We start from the raw sequence: 21050 nt of genomic DNA, 5'->3' as shown, positions 1-21050 counted from the left end.
AATGTTTAAGTGTCAGCTAAATTGAAATTGTTAGTCTTTAGGTCAACTCCGTTGCTGTATTGTTAAATAATTGCTCTACAAGGGACTAGAAATGCGATAAATTTATTACTTTAACCTTAACACCGTTGTGGTTATACAATTTCAAAATGGTCAATACTCTTGTGTATTTATTTTTATAAACTATGTTCTAGCTTGTTCAAACAATGTTTGTTCTAAGTTTCAAATCATAAATTAGTAGTAGAAGTGTTCTCTTTGGGCCCTCACATTGCTTTTGAATTAATTAAGTAATTAATGAAGATGTTTCAAAGGTTTCTGAAAAGTTATTTGATTTTATTAATGATGTTGAGCTTCCTAATAATATTTTTGAAAGCACAAAGGGATGTTGATTCCTCTTATTCCATTCAGAACTTTTGAAATATTTGTCTAAACGATGTTAATAAAATATTTTTATAGCCATTTTCCTACTATTGTCTTTATTATCTTCTAAAAAAAGTTGGTCCATTTTAACCTCTAAGTTAGAATTGCTTTTTACTTTTGAGATATTATTAAATAATGAGCTTTATTCCACCTCATTTCTTTCGATAAAATTGTCTTCATTTGTAATGTATTTGCTTTTAGAATAATTAGCTTCTTTAAAGTTATTTGGTTTGATTTTAAGTGTCATGTTGTTAAAATGTTTTTGAATTATCTTTATTTTTTATAATTTTTTATAATTTTTAAACAATAAACTCCAAAGTTGATCTTAAAAGAATATTTACTTTAATGAAGATTTGTCTGGATTGGCTTCCTGTTCAATACTTTTGAAATATCTGTCTAAATGATGAGCTAAAGTGTTTTTTTTTGTTATTTATAGACTTATAGTCATTTTGTTTCATTGAATATACAATTAAAATGTTTCTGAATTAGATTTCTTTCATATATTTTCTTTAATTAGCTTCACTGATGATGTTAATAAAATATTTTTATAGCCATCTTCTAACTGGTATCTTTATTATCTTTAAAGAAGAGTTCATCCATTTTAATATCCAAGTGAAAATTGCTTTTTACTTTTAAAATACTATTAAATATTGAGCTTTGCTTCACCTAATTTGTTTCGGTAAAATTGTCTTTATTTCTAACGTATTTACTTTTAGAATAATTAGGTTTTTTTTAAGTTATTTGGTTTGATTTTAGGTGTCATGTTGTTAAAATGTTTTTGAATTAGCTTTCTTTTTTATAATATTTTCAAAGAATAACCCTTAAAGTTGATATTAAAAGAATATTTACTTTCATGGATTTTCTGGATTAGCTTCCTGTTCAATACTTTTGATATATTTGTCTAAATGGTAATCCAAAGTGTTTCTTTTTGTAATTTATGGAATTATAGTCATTTTATTCCATTGAATATACAATTAAAATGTTTTTGAATTAGATTTCTTTCATATATTTTCTTTAATTAGCTTCACTGATGGTGTTAATAAAATATTCTTATAGCCATCTTCTTACTGGTATCTTTATTATCTTGGAAGAAGTGTTCAACCATCTTAATATACAAGTGAAAAATGCTTTTTACTTTTGAAATACTATTCAATATTGAGCTTTGTTCCACTTAATATCTTTCGACAAAGTTCTCTTCATTTCTGACGTATTTGCTTTTAGAATAATTAACTTCTTTAAAGTTATTTGATTTGATTTTGGCTGTCATGTTGTTAAAATATTTTTGAATCATCTTTTTTTTTGTAATATGTTCAAACAATAACTCCCAAAGTTGATATTAAAAGAATATTTACTTCCATGAAGATTTGTCTGGATTAGCTTTCTCTTCAATACTTTTAAAATATCTGTCAAAGTGTTTTGTAATTTATGGAATTGTAAGTTATTTGGTTTGATTCTGTGTGTCATGTTCTTTGTTGTATTAACCTTCTTTACAAACAACGATGTCTAAAGTTGACATTAAAAGGATTTTCACTTGATTAACTTCCAGCCTTTCAGGATGATTTGTTTGGATTAGCTTCCTGTTCAATATTTCCCTTCAATAGTTCTTAAACGAATCCCTCCAATAGATTAATTCCCTTTCAAATGAAAATAAATAATAATAAACAGTTCACTTTTATTGGTTTCCTTGTGCGTTTGTACACAATTTATTATGTCTCGGCACTCGTTGTTTAAAAAAAAAAACGTAACCTTTATATAAATAGCATTAATGTAACTTAATTTATTCCCTTAAGCCTGCATAAGTGGATGCAATTAAAAATTGTGATGTAAACGTGACTTTCCTGTAAATAGTACGATTGAATGTTCAATTGGGTGCATTTGGCACGTATTTTGAAGCAGTTCCCAGCAACTAATTCCCAGATCGGGATCTGTTGAACATATCAAACTGATTGGTAAATAAAGGAAGCAATAAACTGTTCTCAAAACTGTTTGTATTTATTATTCATTCTGTGAAATCATTATTCAAAATTGGCGATAAAATATTGCTCATAATCGTTTAATGGTACTCAGTAATGTGTATTGTTTAGGCATAGTACTAAGACATTTAGATGATCGGGAATTACATAACTGTTTTTTGTTATGTAATTCAAATATGCCTGCATATATTAATTATATATACGGCATATCAATTCTTCAAAAGTATGTGACTAACAATAAGTAATAATATTAATAGGTGACTCACTGTCGTCGTACACTGCATTAACTAAGACAAGGCGTTAGGTTAGTTTCATGTTTTTTAAACTCGAGCTTATTAAAACAGTTCTCAAGGAATTAAATAACTATTGTTAATGATAATAACTTTCGTATAAAAAATTTCATTTTCAGATATTCTCTATCGTTTTCATATTTAATGAGAGAACTAGTTAAAAAAACACACGCGAAAATAACTGAAAGTCGTCGTTTCCTATTGTCTTTTGTACGAGTGTTTGTTGTTTAATTAAAATAATAACAATGCCGCGATGAGACACATAAATCAGGTTAAATCGAATTTAAATCCAACAATAAAACAATGCACTATCACGATGATCTTTTACAATATTAACCCAATTCAAATGTTACAGATACAAATGTCATCAGAGATCCAACCTTTATTTAAATCTGTTAAACACGCAATTATGGTTCCGGATATTTTCCTGGTTTTCGAAAGCCTGTGGCCGCCATGTGTAGTACATCGGTACTTTTTCAGTTCCTGGAGGATTTGTGGAGAATCTTGCCTCTTTCTATTAAATTTAAATTTTTGAACAACTATTTGAGGATTTATTATTCATTTTTTTTAACGGTTATTTGTTCTTCAAAACTTATATGTTGATAATAAAATGTTACGGTCACAAACGTTATTAGAATCTATTAGAAAGATCCTACCTTTATTTAAATCTTGACCATCCTTTAATTCAAATCTGTTAAATAAATAATTATGAGTTTCCAGTTACAAAAGGTCTTTATAGATCATTTTCTTCATTGCAATCTTCAGTTATCTTCGATTATTTAGATGTTTTGGAAGGTACCATTTTTAGAAAATTTTATCTGGCACTTTTTTTACTTAAAATATATTTTTTTGGAAGCACTTCTTTTTTTTCGTTAGGTTTCCAACATGTCCAAGATGTATTTTTTCTTTTCCTGTTATGTTTTTCTAAATGCATATCTTTTTAAATAATTCTTTACTGAAATCTTCATTTTTTTGTTGTTAACATTATCTTTAGACAAAATTTGTATTTTATTTTGGTGCATTTTGAACTTCAAAAGTTTCTCTTGAGAAGCTTTCTTCTTACTCTTAAATTTTAGTTTTTGAATAACAATTTGAAGATTTAATATTTATTTTATAAATGGTATTTGTTCTCAAAACTTATAGCTTAATCAAGATTGTTAATTAAATGTTGCAGACAAAAATATTATTAGAATAAGATCCTATATTTATTTAAGTCTTGCCCATTCTTCAATTAAGATCTGTTAAACAAATAATTATAAGTTTACAGTTGCAAGAGTTCTTTTTATCTCATTTTTTTCATTGCAATCTTCAGTTGTCTTCAATTATTTAAATGTTTTGGAAGGTACCATTTTTGGGAAATATTATTTGTTACTTTTTTAATTTAAAATATATTTTTTTGAAGACGAAATCTTTATTTTTTTGTTATTAATATTGGCTTTTGACAAAATTTGTATTTTACTTTGGTGCCTTTTGAACTTCTAATGTTTCTCTTGAGAAACTTCTTACTCTTAAATTTTAGTTTTTGAATAACAATTTGAAGATTTAATATTTATTTTATAAATGGTATTTGTTCTCAAGATTTACAGCTTAATCAAGATTTGATAATTAAATGTTGTAGTCACAAATGTTATTAAAATAAGATCATACCTTTATTTAAATCTTGCCCATTTTTCAATTAAGATCAATTAAGCAAATAATTATTAGTTTCCTGTTACAAGAGGTCCTTTTAGATCATTTTCTTCATTGCAGTATTCAGTTGTCTTTCGATTATTTAAAAGTTTTGGAAGGTACCATTTTGGGAAATCTTATTTGTTATTTTTTTAAACTTAAAATATATTTTTTTAAAGACGAAATCTTCATTTTTTTGTTGTTAATATTGACTTTTGACAAAATTTGTATTTTACTTTGGTGGTTTTTAAACTTCTAATGTTTCTCTTGAGAAGCTTTCTTCTTATTCTTAAACTTATATCTTAATTAATATTGATAATAAAATGTTGCAGACAAAAATATTATTAGAATAAGATATTATCTTTATTTAAATCTTGCCCATTCTTCAATTAAGATCTGTTAAACAAATAATTATGAGTTTCCAGTTACAAAAGATCTTTTTAGATCATTTTCGTCATTGCAATCTTCAGTTGTCTTCGACTTAGATGTTGTGGAAGGTACCATTTTTGGGAAATTGTTTCAAAAATGCATTCTTTCTTTTTCTATTTCTATTTCTAGTTCATATTTACACAACATTGCAAAGATGCATTACTACTTTTTACGTCATTATTTACAATTGAATCAAGTTCAACGTACGCTCATTTGTGATAACAATATCAATTACATATTTCCTAAATCGGAACCAAAACATTGTAGTACAACACAATCGGTTACAACTTTTTACGCTATAGTAATAAAAATGCAGAACCCATAGGATGTGCCTACTTCCGTCCGGTGGCAATTGTTTGTAAAAAACAAACGCACACACACACAAACGCACACACGTGTTTTAATATTCATAATTTGACATGTGTGCGTCTGTGTCTTATCTTCGTTTTTTACCTTTTAATGGTTGAAATCGCGTTCGCGACCGTCGCCCATATTTAGAACGTCAACTGTAAATAAACTGGAGTAAACTCCCATTTTTCTGTTTCTAGGGATCTGATAATAATTGGAACGAGGCCTTCGTTGAATGTAACAGGCAAATCTTGTTATTAAATGACGTGTAACAGTGTATAAATTTCTGTAAAAAGGTTTCGTCTATATTTATCACAAATCAATTTTACAATTATTCCCCCGATAAGCCAGATCATTGTGCAAATCGTGCCGTTGTTGATCAAAGGTGTTCTCAATGCATCCTTGTAAAGTTCGTTGAAGTTTGAATAATTTTTTTTGAAAATGACAACGTGTAAATAAATTCGTTGACTGTGTGGTTGATATACGTGGTTTATCGCATTATAAATAGTTTTAATAAAAATATGAATGAAATGTTAATGTTTATAAAGGGAGGAATATCTGTTGTAACACCTTTCCCAGTCACAATTGCAATATATTAAATATTGTGCAGTTTTAACTCTTTTAGTTATCATTTAATTTTGTGTGAAATTACTATTCTAAAATTAGACAGTTTCGAACATTGTAAACAATTTAATTATAGATTTTGTCATTTGGTTATTATCTCAGTTTACACTAATTGTAAGATTTATCAATATTTTCAATAGGCGATGAAGCATGGCGTTTCTAATTGTAAATATGACTAGAGATGTTTACGTATTGTGTATTATTTAAGAAACAATAAAGAAAATCAATTGTTACCGTATTATAGAAAAACAATAAGATAAAAATATGTTTTCAACTTTTACTGTGTTAAAAATAGACACTCTTTGGTATAAAAAACACGATTTGTTCCCATAATCGTGCCATTATTGACACCTTGTTATAAATTGGTAACATATGATGATTGTGTCTTCAGTTTGTCACGTTGTTCTGTTCTTGGAGGCCAAAGTATAAATTAATATCTTTATCAAACTAATCTTGTTGCATATTATATTAGTTTAGACTAATTGTGAGCATTATCTGTGTGTTGAAACATGATATTTCTAATTGGAAACATGATAAGAAGTGACTTCATATTATGAATTGTTACCAAAGCAATAAAGAAAGTAAAAATCAAACTATTTTCGTATTATATAAAACATCCACTGTTGAAATTGTTGGATTAGGCATTTTTAAGGGGAAAATTAATGAGAAAAATACGTTAATATATTATTGTTTGTTTCCCCACTTTTCAATGTTAAAAATATAACATATTCGAGTCTAATTTTCTGACAAATTAACCACGAATTGTTTCTATAAGAGCATAATTTATTCCCCTAATCATGTCATCAATGACATATTGCCATAAATCAGTTACAGATGATGGAGTCTTAAGTTACTAGCTTGGTTCTGTTTTTGTTTTAATATAAAACAATATCTTTGTATTATCTTAGTTTATATTAACTGTGAGGCATATTAATATTTTAATAAACATTGAAACACGATATTTTAAATTTTAAACTTGGTAAATGATGATTTCAAGTTGTGAATTGCTTCAAAAGCAATAAAGAAAATCAATATCATATTATTTCCGTTATTATCTTAGCTAAATTCAGCAATTTTGAGATTAAATTTGATCCTACAAAAGCATAATTTATTTCAATAATCGTGCCATTCTCGACACTTTGCCATACATCAGCAATAAATCATGGAGTACTCAGGTTCTATGTTAACTTTGTTCTAGTTTTGACAGCAAATATATGAATAAATATGTTTATAAAACTAAATTTTATTTGATATTATCTCACTTGTAACATTTATCAATATTTTTAAATTGTGTTGAAATACGATATTTTCAATTTTAAACCCGACAAGCGGTGATTTTATATTGTGAACAGTTGGAAAAACTAAAAAGAAAATATAAATCATATTCTTTTCGTGTTATATAAAAAAATCCGCTGACAAAACATTTATCTTAGCTGAATCCAACAGTTTTAAGATAAAACCGATAAGATGCATACTTTAGCCTTTCACTGTCGGCTTTACGACCTTTATAATGTTAAAAATAGAATCTAATTGCATTTTTCTACATTTTTAGTCATATATTGTTTATAGAAAAGCACAATTAATTTCAATAATCGTGCCATACTCGACACTTACTTATAAATCAGCAACTAATCATGGAGTTTATAACTTTGTTCTAATTTTGGCAGCAAACTAACTTTAATAGATATTTATCTCAATTTACAATGGCTGTAACATTTACCAATATTTTTAATGTATTATAATACGATAGTTTTAATTTTAAACACAACAAGAGGTGATTTTTAATTGTAAACAGTAATAAAGAAAGTAAAAATCTTAATCACTGATAAACTTTGCTGAATTCAACAGTATTAAGAAGAAAACAAATAAGAAAAATATTTTAGCCTTTCACTATTGACTTCACGACCTTTGCAATGTTAAAAATAAATTCTAATTGCATTTTTCTATATTTTTAGCCATAAATTGTTCATAGAAAAGCACAATTTATTTCAATAATCGTGTCACACTTGACAATTTGCCATAAATCACCAACAAAACATGGAGTTGGCAATTTCTAGCTTTGTTGTAACTTTGGCAGCAATAATATAAATCAATATCTTTCTAAAACTAAATTTAATAGATATTATCTCAATTTACACTAGCTGGAACATTTACCAATATTTTTAATAGGTGTATGTATAACCGTCGACTTTACGACCTTTCCAATATTAAAAATAAATTCGAGGTGCATTTTTCTATAATTTTAGTTATAAAATGTTACCACAAAAGCATGATTTGTTTCAATGATGGTGCCACACTTGACATTTTGTTATTAATCAGCAACAAATCATTGAGTGCTCAGTTTTCAGCTTTGTTTTGGTTTTGGCAACAAAATATAAATCAATACCTTTGTAAAACTAAATTTAATAGATATTATCTATTAAACCCGATAAAGGGCGATTTCATATTACAAACTGTTGGAAAAGCAATAAAGAAAGTAAAAATCATACTATCATACCATATTACATAAAAAAATCCACTGACGAAACATTTATCTTAGTTGAATTTAACAGTTTTAACATAAAACCGATTAGAAAATACTTTAGAGTTTAACTGACAGCTTTACGACATTTCCAATATTAAAAATATATTCGAGGTGCATTTTTCTATAATTTTAGCTATAAAATGTTACCACAAAAGCATGATTTGTTTCAATAATAGTGCCATACTTGACACTTTGTTATAAATCAGCAACACATCATTGAGTGCGCAGTTTCTTGATTGTTCTGGTTTTGGCAACAAAATATAAATCAATACCTTTATAAAACTAAATTTAATAGATATTATCACAATTTACACTACCTGAATATTTATCAATATATTTAATAGGCATTGAAACATAATATTTTTAGTTTTAAACCCTATAAAGGGTGATTTCACACTGAAAACAGTTGGAAAAGCAATAAAGAAAGTAAAAATCATACTATTATACCATATTATATAAAAAAATCCACTGACGAAACATTTATCTTAGCTGAAGCCAGCAATTTTAAGAAAAAGGCGATAAGAAAAATACTTCACTGTGGGCTTTTCGGCCTTTCCAATGTTAAAAATAGATTCGACTTGCTTTTTTGTGCATTTTCAGCCATAAATTGTTCCTTACAAAAGCACAATTTGTTCCCATAATCGTGCCACTTTCGACACTTTGATATAAATCAGCAACAGATGATGGTGTCTTCAGTATAACGCTTTGTTCACCGTCTCCGAGGGCAAAAATATAAATTAATATCAATCCAAAACTATCTCCGTACTGAGTCCTTGACGTTTAAAGCCTCATCACAAACTCGAAATTAATTAAAGACAGCGATTAATCGCATTACGTTTTTATTCGTTTCAAATTAATTATTTCAAGATAAAATAATGGTTTTTAAACCGCATTAATTCGTCCATTTAAATATTCATAGTGTGCAATTAGTGAGTCACTAAGAAACTAAAAAAAAACGAGTCGCGTTATTATTGTAGTCGCGTCCATTAAGTGACTCTCGAACTGCCAAAACCCAATCGATCGAGACTCCTTCCTGTGTGTCGTTCTACTAGTCGAAAAAAAAAAAAACAACAAACTTATCAGGTATTCCCTCGTGTCTATAATTTTTCCGGTGGAATGGTCGTACCGCATAAACAAGGTGATTAGATGAAAATGTAGAATACGGTTCTGATTTACTGTTTGCGACCAACTACCGTACAGCACTTTAGTCTTTCCTGCGTATTTCGACAAATGAGTCCGTAAATGTAGTGTTCTTGCTGCTTTTAATGTGTTCAAAGGCGTTGTTTCATGACTTCCCAGATCTCGGTGAGTGTTTCGTATATAAGTTTTTTTGAATTAAACTTTAATCTTTGCGCCCTCACACACTATCGGATGAAAATTTTTGAATCCAAAAATATTTGTCGTTCATCATTTATGTGGATGCGAAGGTGTTTATCGTCTCTGGTACTTTCTGGTGTTTCGCAAGGCGATAATAAAGACATCCGAAGTGGTGCCTGGCGGACATAAACTGGACGTATCTTTATTTCAAACATTTGTTCCAAATATGGTGTATGCCAGGAATGCATAATAAACATGTAGGTAAACAATAAAATGTAAGCGCACATTATTTGTTAGTCACCTTTTGCGGTCTCCAACCGCACTCACACTGGAATTGCTGTACGTGATTATATTTTTTGATTTATTCGTTTCTTAAACTGATAAAGGCTTAATTATATTTGCTGTCTTGCGGTGTGTGCGATAATACGTTGTGTTTTAGATCTGAGGATAATTACAGCTAATTAACGCTAACTAAAGGTTAGTTTTTTTCTCGTTCGTCACTCAAATGGGTTCGTTTGTGTTAAAAAAGTGTAGGAAATGTAACAATGATTAAGAAATTTTTGAGGTTTTAATTTAAAATAGTACAGTTCTTATGAAATTATATACTTAATAAAATATAAAGTAATAATGAACTAGTTTTAAACTTGCATAATATTCCTAACTGAATTTTTTTATTTACGTTTTCTGTTACACAAACATGTTTTTATATTTTTTCGACAAAATATAATGGGTTAATAAATATGCTTAAAGAAATATATAACTGTCCACAATTTTAATTTGGCTAAAAGTCAGAGTTTAAATTTAAAGTAGTAATATTAATTTAAGTATCACAAAAAAATGAATACTAATTTTAAACTTACAGGATATTTTTAGCTGAACTTTTAAAATATGTAAAGAAATATATTTTCGTGTTAGAAAATTTGTACAAAATTGTGGAGAAAATATATCTGAATACATACTTTTCTAAAATAGTTTATTTAATAAACTAAGAATTTTAATTTAAAGTAGTATCATTAATTTAAACTAATCCTTAAGTATCATATAAGATACTGATGAACTTAATGTTAAACCTACAAAATATTTTTAACTAAACTTTTCTAAAAGTTACAGAATTTAAAAGTGGTAATATTAATTTAAACTATTCCTTAAATATCACATAAGGTACTGATGAACTCAATTTTAAACCTACAAAATATTTTTAACTGAATATTTCTAAAATATATTAATTTAAACTAATCCTTAAGTATCATATAAGATACTGATGAACTTAATGTTAAACCTACAAAATATTTTTAACTGAACTTTTCTAAAATATTTTAATTTGAATAAAAGTCACAGAATTATTATTTAAAATGGTACCATTAATTTAAACTAATCCTTAAGTATCATATAAGATACTGATGAACTTCATTTTAAATGTACAAATTATTTTTAAATGAATTTTTCTAAAATATTAAAATTTGAATAAAAGTCATAGATTTTTAATTTAAAGTAGTACCATTAATTTAAACTAATCCTTATGTATCATATAAGATACTGTTGGACATAATTTTAAACCAACAAAATATTTTTAACTGAACCTTTCTAAAATATTTTAACTTGAATAAAAGTCAGAGAATTTTAATTTAAATTGGTAACATTAATTGAAACCTTAAGTATTACTGATGAATTTAATTTTAAACCTATAAATTATTTTTAACTGACTTTTTAAAATATGTATTCGTTTGTTTCTGTGATAGAAAATTTATTAAAAATTGTGTAAATATATTTAAGAAATATTTAATTGTCTAAAATATTTTAATTTGAATAAAAGCCATATAATTTTAATTTAAAATATCAATATTAATTTAAACTAATTTTTAAGTATTACATAAAATACTGATGAACTTAATTTTAAAACTACAAAATACACATAAATTTGTTTCTTTTTAAAAAATTTAAATAAAATTGTGGAAAAAACATATTTGAATACATAGTCAGTAAATATGTAAAATAATTGGAATAATAATATTAATTTAATACTAATCCTTAAGTATCACAAAAAATACTGATGAACTAAATTTCAAACCTACAAAATATTTCTAACTGAACGTAAAATATATAATTAAACATGTTTCTGTGATAGAAAATGTAAATAAAATTGTGGGAAAAACATAAGTTAATTACAACTAATTATCGCTTACTAAAGGTTATTTTTAACCTTCATCTATAGTATTCAAATGGAAAACGTATAAGAAAATTAATTTATAAATTCAACTTTTTTATTAAATTACGAATTACAAATAAATACAACCAGTGCTATTACAAATAAAAATTAACCAACCTTGTGCCTTTTTTAAACCTATAAACGTCCATTGCTGAACTTTAAAAACGTTCTGTGATTAACAGAACTGTTTTTATAAACTGCAAAGCAAATACAACGAACTGTTCGTTAGTTTAAATTGAAAGAAAATAATGGAAATAAAAGCGGTCAAAGCAAAAATCCAACGATAGACTTATTACCGCAAAAGTCGTTTTATTTTTCAGACCTTCAAAGGTTGTTTTTTTCTTTTGCCAAACGAGACGTGCAATTATATACCTTTTTTTGCTTTGATGTTATTATTATTGTTTTTACTTTAGTAAACTGGGTTCATGTATTGCCATTCATGTAACTTAAGTGGTAATCATCAAAGAGAGAGAACATTTTAATTTTGTACTAGTAGTTCCTTTAATTAAATTAAATGGTACGTTGTCTTATGGGGGTGAAATTTGTTGAGGAGCCACCCTTATATTTTAATGTGAGATTCATTTATATGTTATACATATTTGTGACGGAGTATTGAAGAGGTGAACAAATTTGTTTCAGACATAAACGGGAGCATCTCCCAGAAATGGCGAAGGCTGCGTAACTGTTGCGCCTCGTTGCGAGGCGTCAGTTCCCACAACAACAGTCCGGAGCCTTCGCGCGACTCCCTGTTAGATGGATCTAGTCCCCACATTCTAGTCAGCACACCCCACGCCACGTCATCACTAAGACTGCCAGGTGCTAAGAAGAACAGCGTGCAGGACGTGCTCAGGGCCAAATTGAGCCGCATCCACGTCGGCCTGAGGAAACGTCGCGCCCTAAGCGTGCAGGAGTTCTTCAACAGTCCGACGCACGAGAAACAGCCGACCTTCTATGTGCCGTCCCCGGCGTCGCCCGATTCCGGTTCCACATCGTTGCCGATCATCGATTGTAACATACAGAAGAGCGCGTCCGAGAGACGCAGGCCGCGGTCCAGACAGAGGACGGTCAACTCGTTGAACTTCAGCATCGCCAAAGATTACGGCTATGACAGCTGCCAGAGCGAGGGCTACGACTCGCTGCCGTACGAGCCGCCGCCCGACTACGACGAGGAGGAGAACACGATCAAAAGGAGGTGGTCGGTGGTCGGAAGCGTGCTGAAGAAGTCCAACGAATCGAAGAACACGAACAACTTGGTCAAGCTGGAGAACGCCAACATCAAGATACCGAAAACGAAGCTGAACAATCGAAAGCACTTGGAGAGGGCGAGATCGCACTCGCCGAACAAGAACAAGGAGTCGAAGAGCGCCTCGACCGACCAGATAGCCAGAAACTACAACAACAAAGTGGTTAACTCCAAGAGCCATTATGAACTTATGGGTGTGAAACAAAGACCGGAAGCTGGCCACAATTCCGAATCTGAACGGATGAACGCCGAGCACAAACAGGTAAGGTTTTTTATTTGTTCAGGGCCATTCCATAATACATCCCTTCTTCATAATTCAAACTTATACACAATGGATTATAGACATAATGAGGTCTAATTAATTAAGTAAACTGAAGGAAGATTTTATTTTTTAGATAACAAAATGTTTTTATATTAATTACGCCCCCTATGTTAGCTCGACGGTATTAAACATTACAGTTCTCTTAAAATTTTCCATCTTTAGATAACCAACTTTATTTTTCAATTAGTGCTTCTACAGTCAAAAATTATTTTTTTTTTTATATAATATTTTAATTTTTGATAAAAATGATAATATATTTTTTTATAGAATATTATTTTACTATTTACTGCTTTAAAATTATCAAGTTGGTTTTTCTCTTAAATTTTAATAGATAATTACGCCATCTGTGTATAGGAGGTAGAGATATTTGATAAAAAATAATGTTGTATTTTTTGATAGAACATTATTTTATTTTTTGCTGCTTTAAAATTATCAAATTGGATTCTTTCTTCAAATTTAATTGAAAATTACGTTGTCTATGTACTGGAGGATGATATATTTGATAGAAAAATAATGTTATATTTTTCGATAGAATATTTTTCTAGTTTTTGCTGCTTTAAAATTGTCAAATTAGCTTCTTTCTTAAGATTTAATTAAAAATTACGCCATCTATGTATAGGAGGATGAAATATTTGATAAAAAAGTAATGTTATATATTTTGATAGAATATTATTTTAGTTTTTGCTGCTTTAAAATAATCAAATTTGCTTTTTTCTTAAAATTTAATTGATAATTGCGCCATCTATGTACTGGAGGATGAGATACTTATTAAAAAAGTTATGTTATATTTTTTGATAGAATATTATTTTAGTTTTTGCTGCTTTAAAATCAATCAATTTTGTTTCTTTCTTAACATTTAATTGAGAATTACTCTGTGTACTGGAGAATGACTTTATGGAATACCAGAGACTTCTCAAATTCATCCATCACAAGAGGTGATTGTATAAAAATTATTGTTGGTTGTGGAACGACCCATTTTAATGTTTTATTCAGTTTAATATGAAACTGGACGTTCATACCGTGACGATTTATGAAATAACCAAGTTATAATTAAGTAATTAAGACTGTTGAAGTCTGCTGACCACAAATAACCGAGATTAATTTAAATACAACATAAATAATATTTTATTTTATTTTATACGGCACATTGTTTTAAATAGCATCATAAATGACCAAATAACAACCTGACATTTTTATTCATCAAACATCGGATTTACATCCCGTGTAGGAAATGCCAGGGTGAATTTACTATTGTATGGTAATTGTCTGATAGTGGTTAAATGGTAAAATCATGTTTGAATGATAGTCACCAGAGCGTGGCTGGAGGGAACGTTATATTCGAACCAATTTTGTGGTCGCTAACGATGTTGGTGTCGGGTGTTACAACGAAATTTTCTCACTTCTGACCATCTACATCCTTCCTAATTGCCCGTTTTAATTGATCGACTCTAGAACGGCGAGAACTTTTAACTACACTTAACCACTTCGGTGATGCTTCAGTTAATTCTTTAAAGTAAACGATTCCATTTTAAATGGTGGCGATTTGTGTGTGTGTGTGTGTGTAGTTTAATCTAATTTGTTATTGTTTTTCAATGGACGAATGAGGTGTAGAAACGGTTTAAGCCTGTGCCGACCACTTTGATAATACTTCAGTTAATTGCTTGAGAAAACTATTTCCATTTTAAATGGTGACGGCTTAATCGGAATTGTTTAATACTTTGCGACAATTCCCAATAAGGAAACGTATGCACAGTGGCGGCTAAGAAAATAGCACACCTCTAGTTAAAATATTTTATATTTTATTTAAAATAATTACACTATATTCTTTCTACAATTACTCATTTTGTACCTAAATTAAATAATTTGTATTTAAATTTAATTTTAAGCAAAATAATTGCCCAATGTGGCTGCTCACAGATATAGCTCACATTTAAAAAATATAGTAGTGGACAGGAAACGTTTATACAGTGCCGGTCAGGAAAATAGCACACCTCTAATTAAAATATTTTATATTTTATTTAAAATAATTACACTATATTCTTTCGACAATTACTCATTTTGTACCTAAATTAAATAATTTGTATTTAAATTTAATTTTAAGCAAAATAATTGCACAATGTGGCTGCTCACAGATATAGCTCACATTTAAAAAATATAGTAGTGGACAGGAAACGTATATACAGTGGTGGCCATCAAAATAGCACACCTCTGGTTAAAATATTTTATATTTTATATAAAATTTTTACACTATTTTCTTTCTACAATTACTCATTTTGTACCTAAATTAAATAATTTGTATTTAAATTTAATTTTAAGCAAAATAATTGCCCAATGTGGCTGCTCAGAGATATAGTTCATATTTAAAAAACATAGTAGTGGACAGAAAACGTTTATACAGTGCAGGTCAGGAAAATAGCACACCTCTAGTTAAAATATTTTATATTTTATTTAAAATAATTACACTATATTCTTTCGACAATTACTCATTTTGTACCTAAATTAAATAATTTGTATTTAAATTTAATTTTAAGCAAAATAATTGCCCAATATGGCTGCTCACAGATATAGCTCACATTTAAGAAATATAGTAGTGGACAGGAAACGTATATACAGTGGTGGCCAAGAAAATAGCACACCTCTAGTTAAAATATTTTACATTTTATTTAAAATTATTTCACTATATTCTTTTTAAAATTATCCATTTTGTGCCTCAATCAAATTAATTTCTATTTAAATTTAATTTTAAGCAAAATAATTGCCCAATGTTGCTGTTCACATTTAAAATTACATTAGTGACTGTTAAATATTTTAGTCATGACACTTTTATTTAATGTGTATTGTTAAAATAAAATTGATTTTACTATTTTTGTTTAATACATATGTTAAATATACTATTTTTTTGGCCAATCAAACCAGACTAATATGTGTGGGTGACGAAAAAACATAGAGAATATTGGAATATATTTTATATAGTCCCTGGACAAATTTTGAATTAAATCCTTTTTCGAAATATTTTACAAAATATATAATTTTAAATTTTCTGCTATTTCGCTGGCCACCACTGTACTAAACGAAACGGTGTGATTGATATATTTCCTTAATGCATCACGTTCACATTAAATATTCCAGCGATACGTTTTGGGCCCAACCTCAGAGCACGCTCAAATAAAACTCGTTCTGTATCTAGCTAATTTGAATAAATGCCTTATCACAATTGCGCAAAACAATGCAACGAAAAATTATATTCGTTCAAAACTATTTAAAATCCATTTGCGCAACACGCACAAACCTCATGCGGCTGGCTGGTAACGTCGGACAAAGGTAAAATTATTTCGGTTCGTACCGACATCTGCATTTAATAGAACGTTGTCTTTAAGTGGATAAAACTCCAGATCGTATCGCGGTAAGCACATGTCTTTAGAGCTCATAAATAAACCTCTTTAAATATGCCCTGCGTACAGTGCGCCGCATTGTTGCGTATAAATCAGATAAATTGTACAATATGGCGCCAAATATGGTCGCCATAAACAAAAAAAAAATGGTCCACGGGTTAAGTAACTGACCGACAATGTTCTCGTGTCGTAGGACTGGGTGGAGGAGCTGGAGGAGATCGAGGAGGAGGAGGAGAGCAAGTTCTGTACCCTCCCCAGAGGTGGAGGCAGCACTTTTACAATACGTCAGGTGGTTTTCCAGAAGGGCCAGGGCTACAAGGCGCTGGGATTCAGCATTGTTGGGGGACGTGACTCGCCCAAGGGCAGCATGGGGATATACGTCAAGACAATATTCCCCAACGGACAGGCAGCCGACAGTGGTAACTTGAAAGAAGGTAAGTCCCATTCCAAATACACTGCTCCAAGAAATTAACACACCACCTATAATTTTGTAAATAAATATTTCTATTCAATTAAACTCTTCAACTTTTGGACATTCTAGAAGAACATGTCCAGCTATATGCCCCTTTTGTAGGTCCAAATTATTTACTAATACAGGATAAAGCACGACCACACGTTGGAATTAATGCTATGGCCTGGCCAGCTAGCAGTCCAGACCTTAACCCAATAGAATATATCTGGGACATTCTTAGGAGACTTTTAAGGGACCATCCTAACCGTTCGATTAACTTAGAGGAAGTGGAACGTCTTCTTCTCGAAATTTGGGAGAATTTGGACCAAAATGAGACCCAGATTTTGAGTATGAACATTTTTAAACATCTAATTTTGTTAATTTTTAATTTTTTTAGAAACTTTTTGTAACAGTTATAAATAAAAGCCTATTTTTAAATAAGTATACAAAGAATATATGTTTTATGTTTTCAGAAAATGTTAATAATAATCAATTATTAATGGTGTGGTGCGTGAATATCTTGGAGCAGAGCATTAAATGCGTATCCCCGAAGCACATTAAACTTTGAATCACCAAAGGGTGTATTAATACCAATTATATAATAATCGTGTACTTCTGAGTCAGATAGGTCGTCGCACTTGCGTAAGTTGTTACGCAGAAGCGAATTAAAGGAACATTTGTAAGTGAATTACGCCTGGTTAATTATATGTTGTATAAAAATTTAATGCCTGAATTGTACCGTTAATTGTTTTAAATTTAACAACAAAAAAAAAAATTGCGTGGAATATTATTTCGGATGTGGGGCATGAGATCTGTATTAATTTATTTTTCCGTTTCACAAAAATGATCTGACCAGGTAATTACATGTACATTTTTCATGTTGATTTCGGTTTAGGGAGTCGTGAAACGGTCGCGGCACGAATTTTAATTAAAAAATGGTGCTTATAAGAGGATCGTGTTACAAAACATCTTAAATTACATCCCAAAGTGAGTTGTAAACATTAGTTTTTATTAATCACGTTTCGTTTCCTATTTGGCTCCGGCTTATTTATTGCTCGAATCCAAAAAACTGCGCATTTTTTAGCAATAAACCCACCTTATACAGTCACATGTCACTGAAATTTTTACGTTTGTAACCAGAACAGTGTTTATACATATTTGTGTGGGCTGGCTATATTAAATAATTATTTTAAACCAGTGGGTTATAATTTGTTTTAAACAATCCTACGTGAACGAGACGATAATTTATCATCAACCTTCTTTTCAGACGTCAAAAAGTGAGCTTAATTATGCGATAATTAACGCTTTAATTTGAATCGATTAACTGAAGAACTACAAGAACGGCCTCAGTGTCAAGATCTCTTTTAAAGTTTCACATTATGCCGCTCTTAATTAAGGAAAATATTTTTAGGCGTTTATAAAACATGTTGCCTTAAACAGCCGTTTCTGATATCTAATAAACGATCAATCAATTTCGATTTTTGACCGTATAAGTTGACTTATTTTACTTATTAAGTTTTTAATCATACAAGGAGGACAACATTAGGGAACACGTTCAATAATTAAGAATTTTTATTTGATTTTATTTAAAATATGTTAATTTTCCCACTTCTAATCATCTACATCCTTCCGAATTGCCCGTTTTAATTGACCGACTCTGGAATGGCGAGAACTTTTAACCACACTCAACCACTTTAGTAATGCTTCAGTTAATTCGTTAAGTAAACGATTCCATTTTAAATGGTGGCGATTTGTGTGTGGCTTAATCAAATTTGTTTTTGTTTTTCAATGAACGAATGAGGTGTAAAAACGGTTTAAGCCTGTGCAACCACTTTGATAATACTTCAGTTAATTGCTTGAGAAAACTACTTCCAATTTAAATGGTGGCGGCTGAATCAAATTTATTTAAACCTTTGCGACAATTCCCAATAAGGAAACGTATATAAAGTGGTGTCCAGGAAAATAGCACACCTCCAATTGAAATATTTTTTTATTTGGGACATAAATTAGCAACATTAATTTTGAAAGGAATTTTTAAATATTAAATGTGTGTTATTTAATTTAGTATTAACATTTTGTATAATATCTTTTTTGTTTTACAATTTTGGCTCATTTCAGTGGCATAGACTTGACCCTTTCCTGAATATACGACAAGCCTATTTTACTTGAAACTTCCTGAATTACTGTGATTTAAATTTGTAAATTTTTATGTCGAAATATTTTTCTAACTTCTAACTTCTAGCTACCACTTGGCTAGTTTCTCTATATTTTTAATAATACTAAGCAACGAACGACTATAAAGTAAAATGTTACTATAGTTTAGACCACTGAAATTAGATTGGCCACTTACATAGTAGACACAAAAAAAATATTTGTACAGCTTGCATAAGAATATAATTTTTTCAAGGATAATTGGTCAACCTTTTGAATTATTCAACATTATCATCAACAACAATTTCATACAAATATTTATTTTTTCAGGTGATGAAATTTTGGCTGTAAATAGTAAACCCCTACACGGAGCATCACATCAAGAAGCTATCAGCGTATTCAAGCAAATTAAATCAGGGCCTGTTTTACTCCACATCGGCCGTAGAGTTACCAAAAGGCCTAGAGAAAGGGTCTAATAATGTATGACAATTATATTTATTGAAAGTATAGGCTTTTCTGTATTCCAAAGACTACTTTAGAATAGATATTTTAATATATGCATACTTTAATTTTTTATACGATTAAAATGTATTTTATTTATATTTGTGATGTATCATTATATTGTTTTATTTAAAGAATTTATTTTTAACTTTCAGGAAAATTGTATTTTTTAATAACCTACAAAAGTAATTTATCAGTGTAGATAAGAAATATATAGTATACAGAGTAATAATGTTTTTATTTTAGCTCACCTTTTTCAAATGAAAACTGGAAACGCATCTACGGAACAGAAGCTTCTTTTAAAATATTAGGTTAAACAATGTACTATCGTCCTCTGTACAAATACATTGAACTATTAGTATGATAATAACAGGAACCTGTAATGTTTATTATATACATTAATAGTTCAGCAAATTTGTTCTAGGTGGCGCAGGAAATTTTCAAAAGTACCAATTAATTTTAATAAATTTACATTTATTATAAAGTTAGATTTCGCTGAAACTCTGTTACTTTGTAAATTCGATGTAGTTGATTAAAAAAATGGAGGAAGTTCTCAAAAATTCTACTAGATTAGAAAGTTTTTTATTTAAAATTACCAAAAATATCGAAATGTTGTCACATAATGTACATTATTTTACTTAATCTTAATCATTAACAAAAAGAGTCCTTATTAAAGTCATATTCAAATGTTAGGGAATAGAAAAAAGTATTATCAAAACTTGTAAGTTCTCCATGGGCGTCGATCATTGCTGGATACTTCTCCTATATGCTTTCTATGACGTTATATAATTCTTCTTGGATATATTGGCCCAGCACAATACCTGAGCGAGGACCATTATCGTCAACAAAGACGAGTTTTTGCCTATAGCAGCTTGCAAGTTTGGTAGTACACCAATACCAGGTACTGGTCATCGTACCTTGATATATGTACAATTTTGTATGATAATTATAGCACTTTCTTCCACATACCATAGTGGAACTTTCTTCAAATGAACTGTCTAGTGTCCATTCCTGCTACTGGTTATGGTCGTGGGTCAAACATAAGCGTTGCAATGGCTTTTGTGAACGAAAACCTGCATTTATCAAGTGTCTTTGTGCTGTAACAGGACCTACACGAACACCTTTAGTGTTTCCTAGGTGACCATCCAATTTCAAGGAGAACACTGTAGAGTTCCTACTGGCTCTCAATTGCAA

At 29.4% G+C, this 21050-nt stretch overlaps 1 protein-coding gene across 3 annotated transcripts in view; it reads left to right on the top strand.

Annotated features, from left to right (window-relative positions):
- Positions 1–20088, top strand: part of LOC109608338 (disks large 1 tumor suppressor protein) — a 42795-nt gene extending 22707 nt beyond the window's left edge. For 2 of the 3 annotated variants that reach the window (XM_049961681.1, XM_020024758.2), the window contains 3 exons: positions 12436–13301; positions 16947–17187; positions 19686–20088. In XM_049961681.1, coding sequence (XP_049817638.1) covers positions 12436–13301; positions 16947–17187; positions 19686–19831 — 1253 coding nt within the window. In that variant the 3' untranslated portion in view covers positions 19832–20088. Of the gene's footprint in view, positions 1–9345; positions 9579–12435; positions 13302–16946; positions 17188–19685 lie in introns of those variants that run through there. The other variant, XM_020024759.2, reaches the window with a different exon arrangement.
- The last annotated feature ends 962 nt before the right edge of the window (positions 20089–21050 follow it).

This window comes from Aethina tumida, chromosome 1 (assembly GCF_024364675.1).
Source record: "Aethina tumida isolate Nest 87 chromosome 1, icAetTumi1.1, whole genome shotgun sequence".
Classification (NCBI taxonomy): Eukaryota; Metazoa; Arthropoda; class Insecta; order Coleoptera; family Nitidulidae; genus Aethina; species Aethina tumida.
Note: the sequence above shows the minus strand (reverse complement) of the source record. Positions and strands in the feature narration are given on the sequence as shown.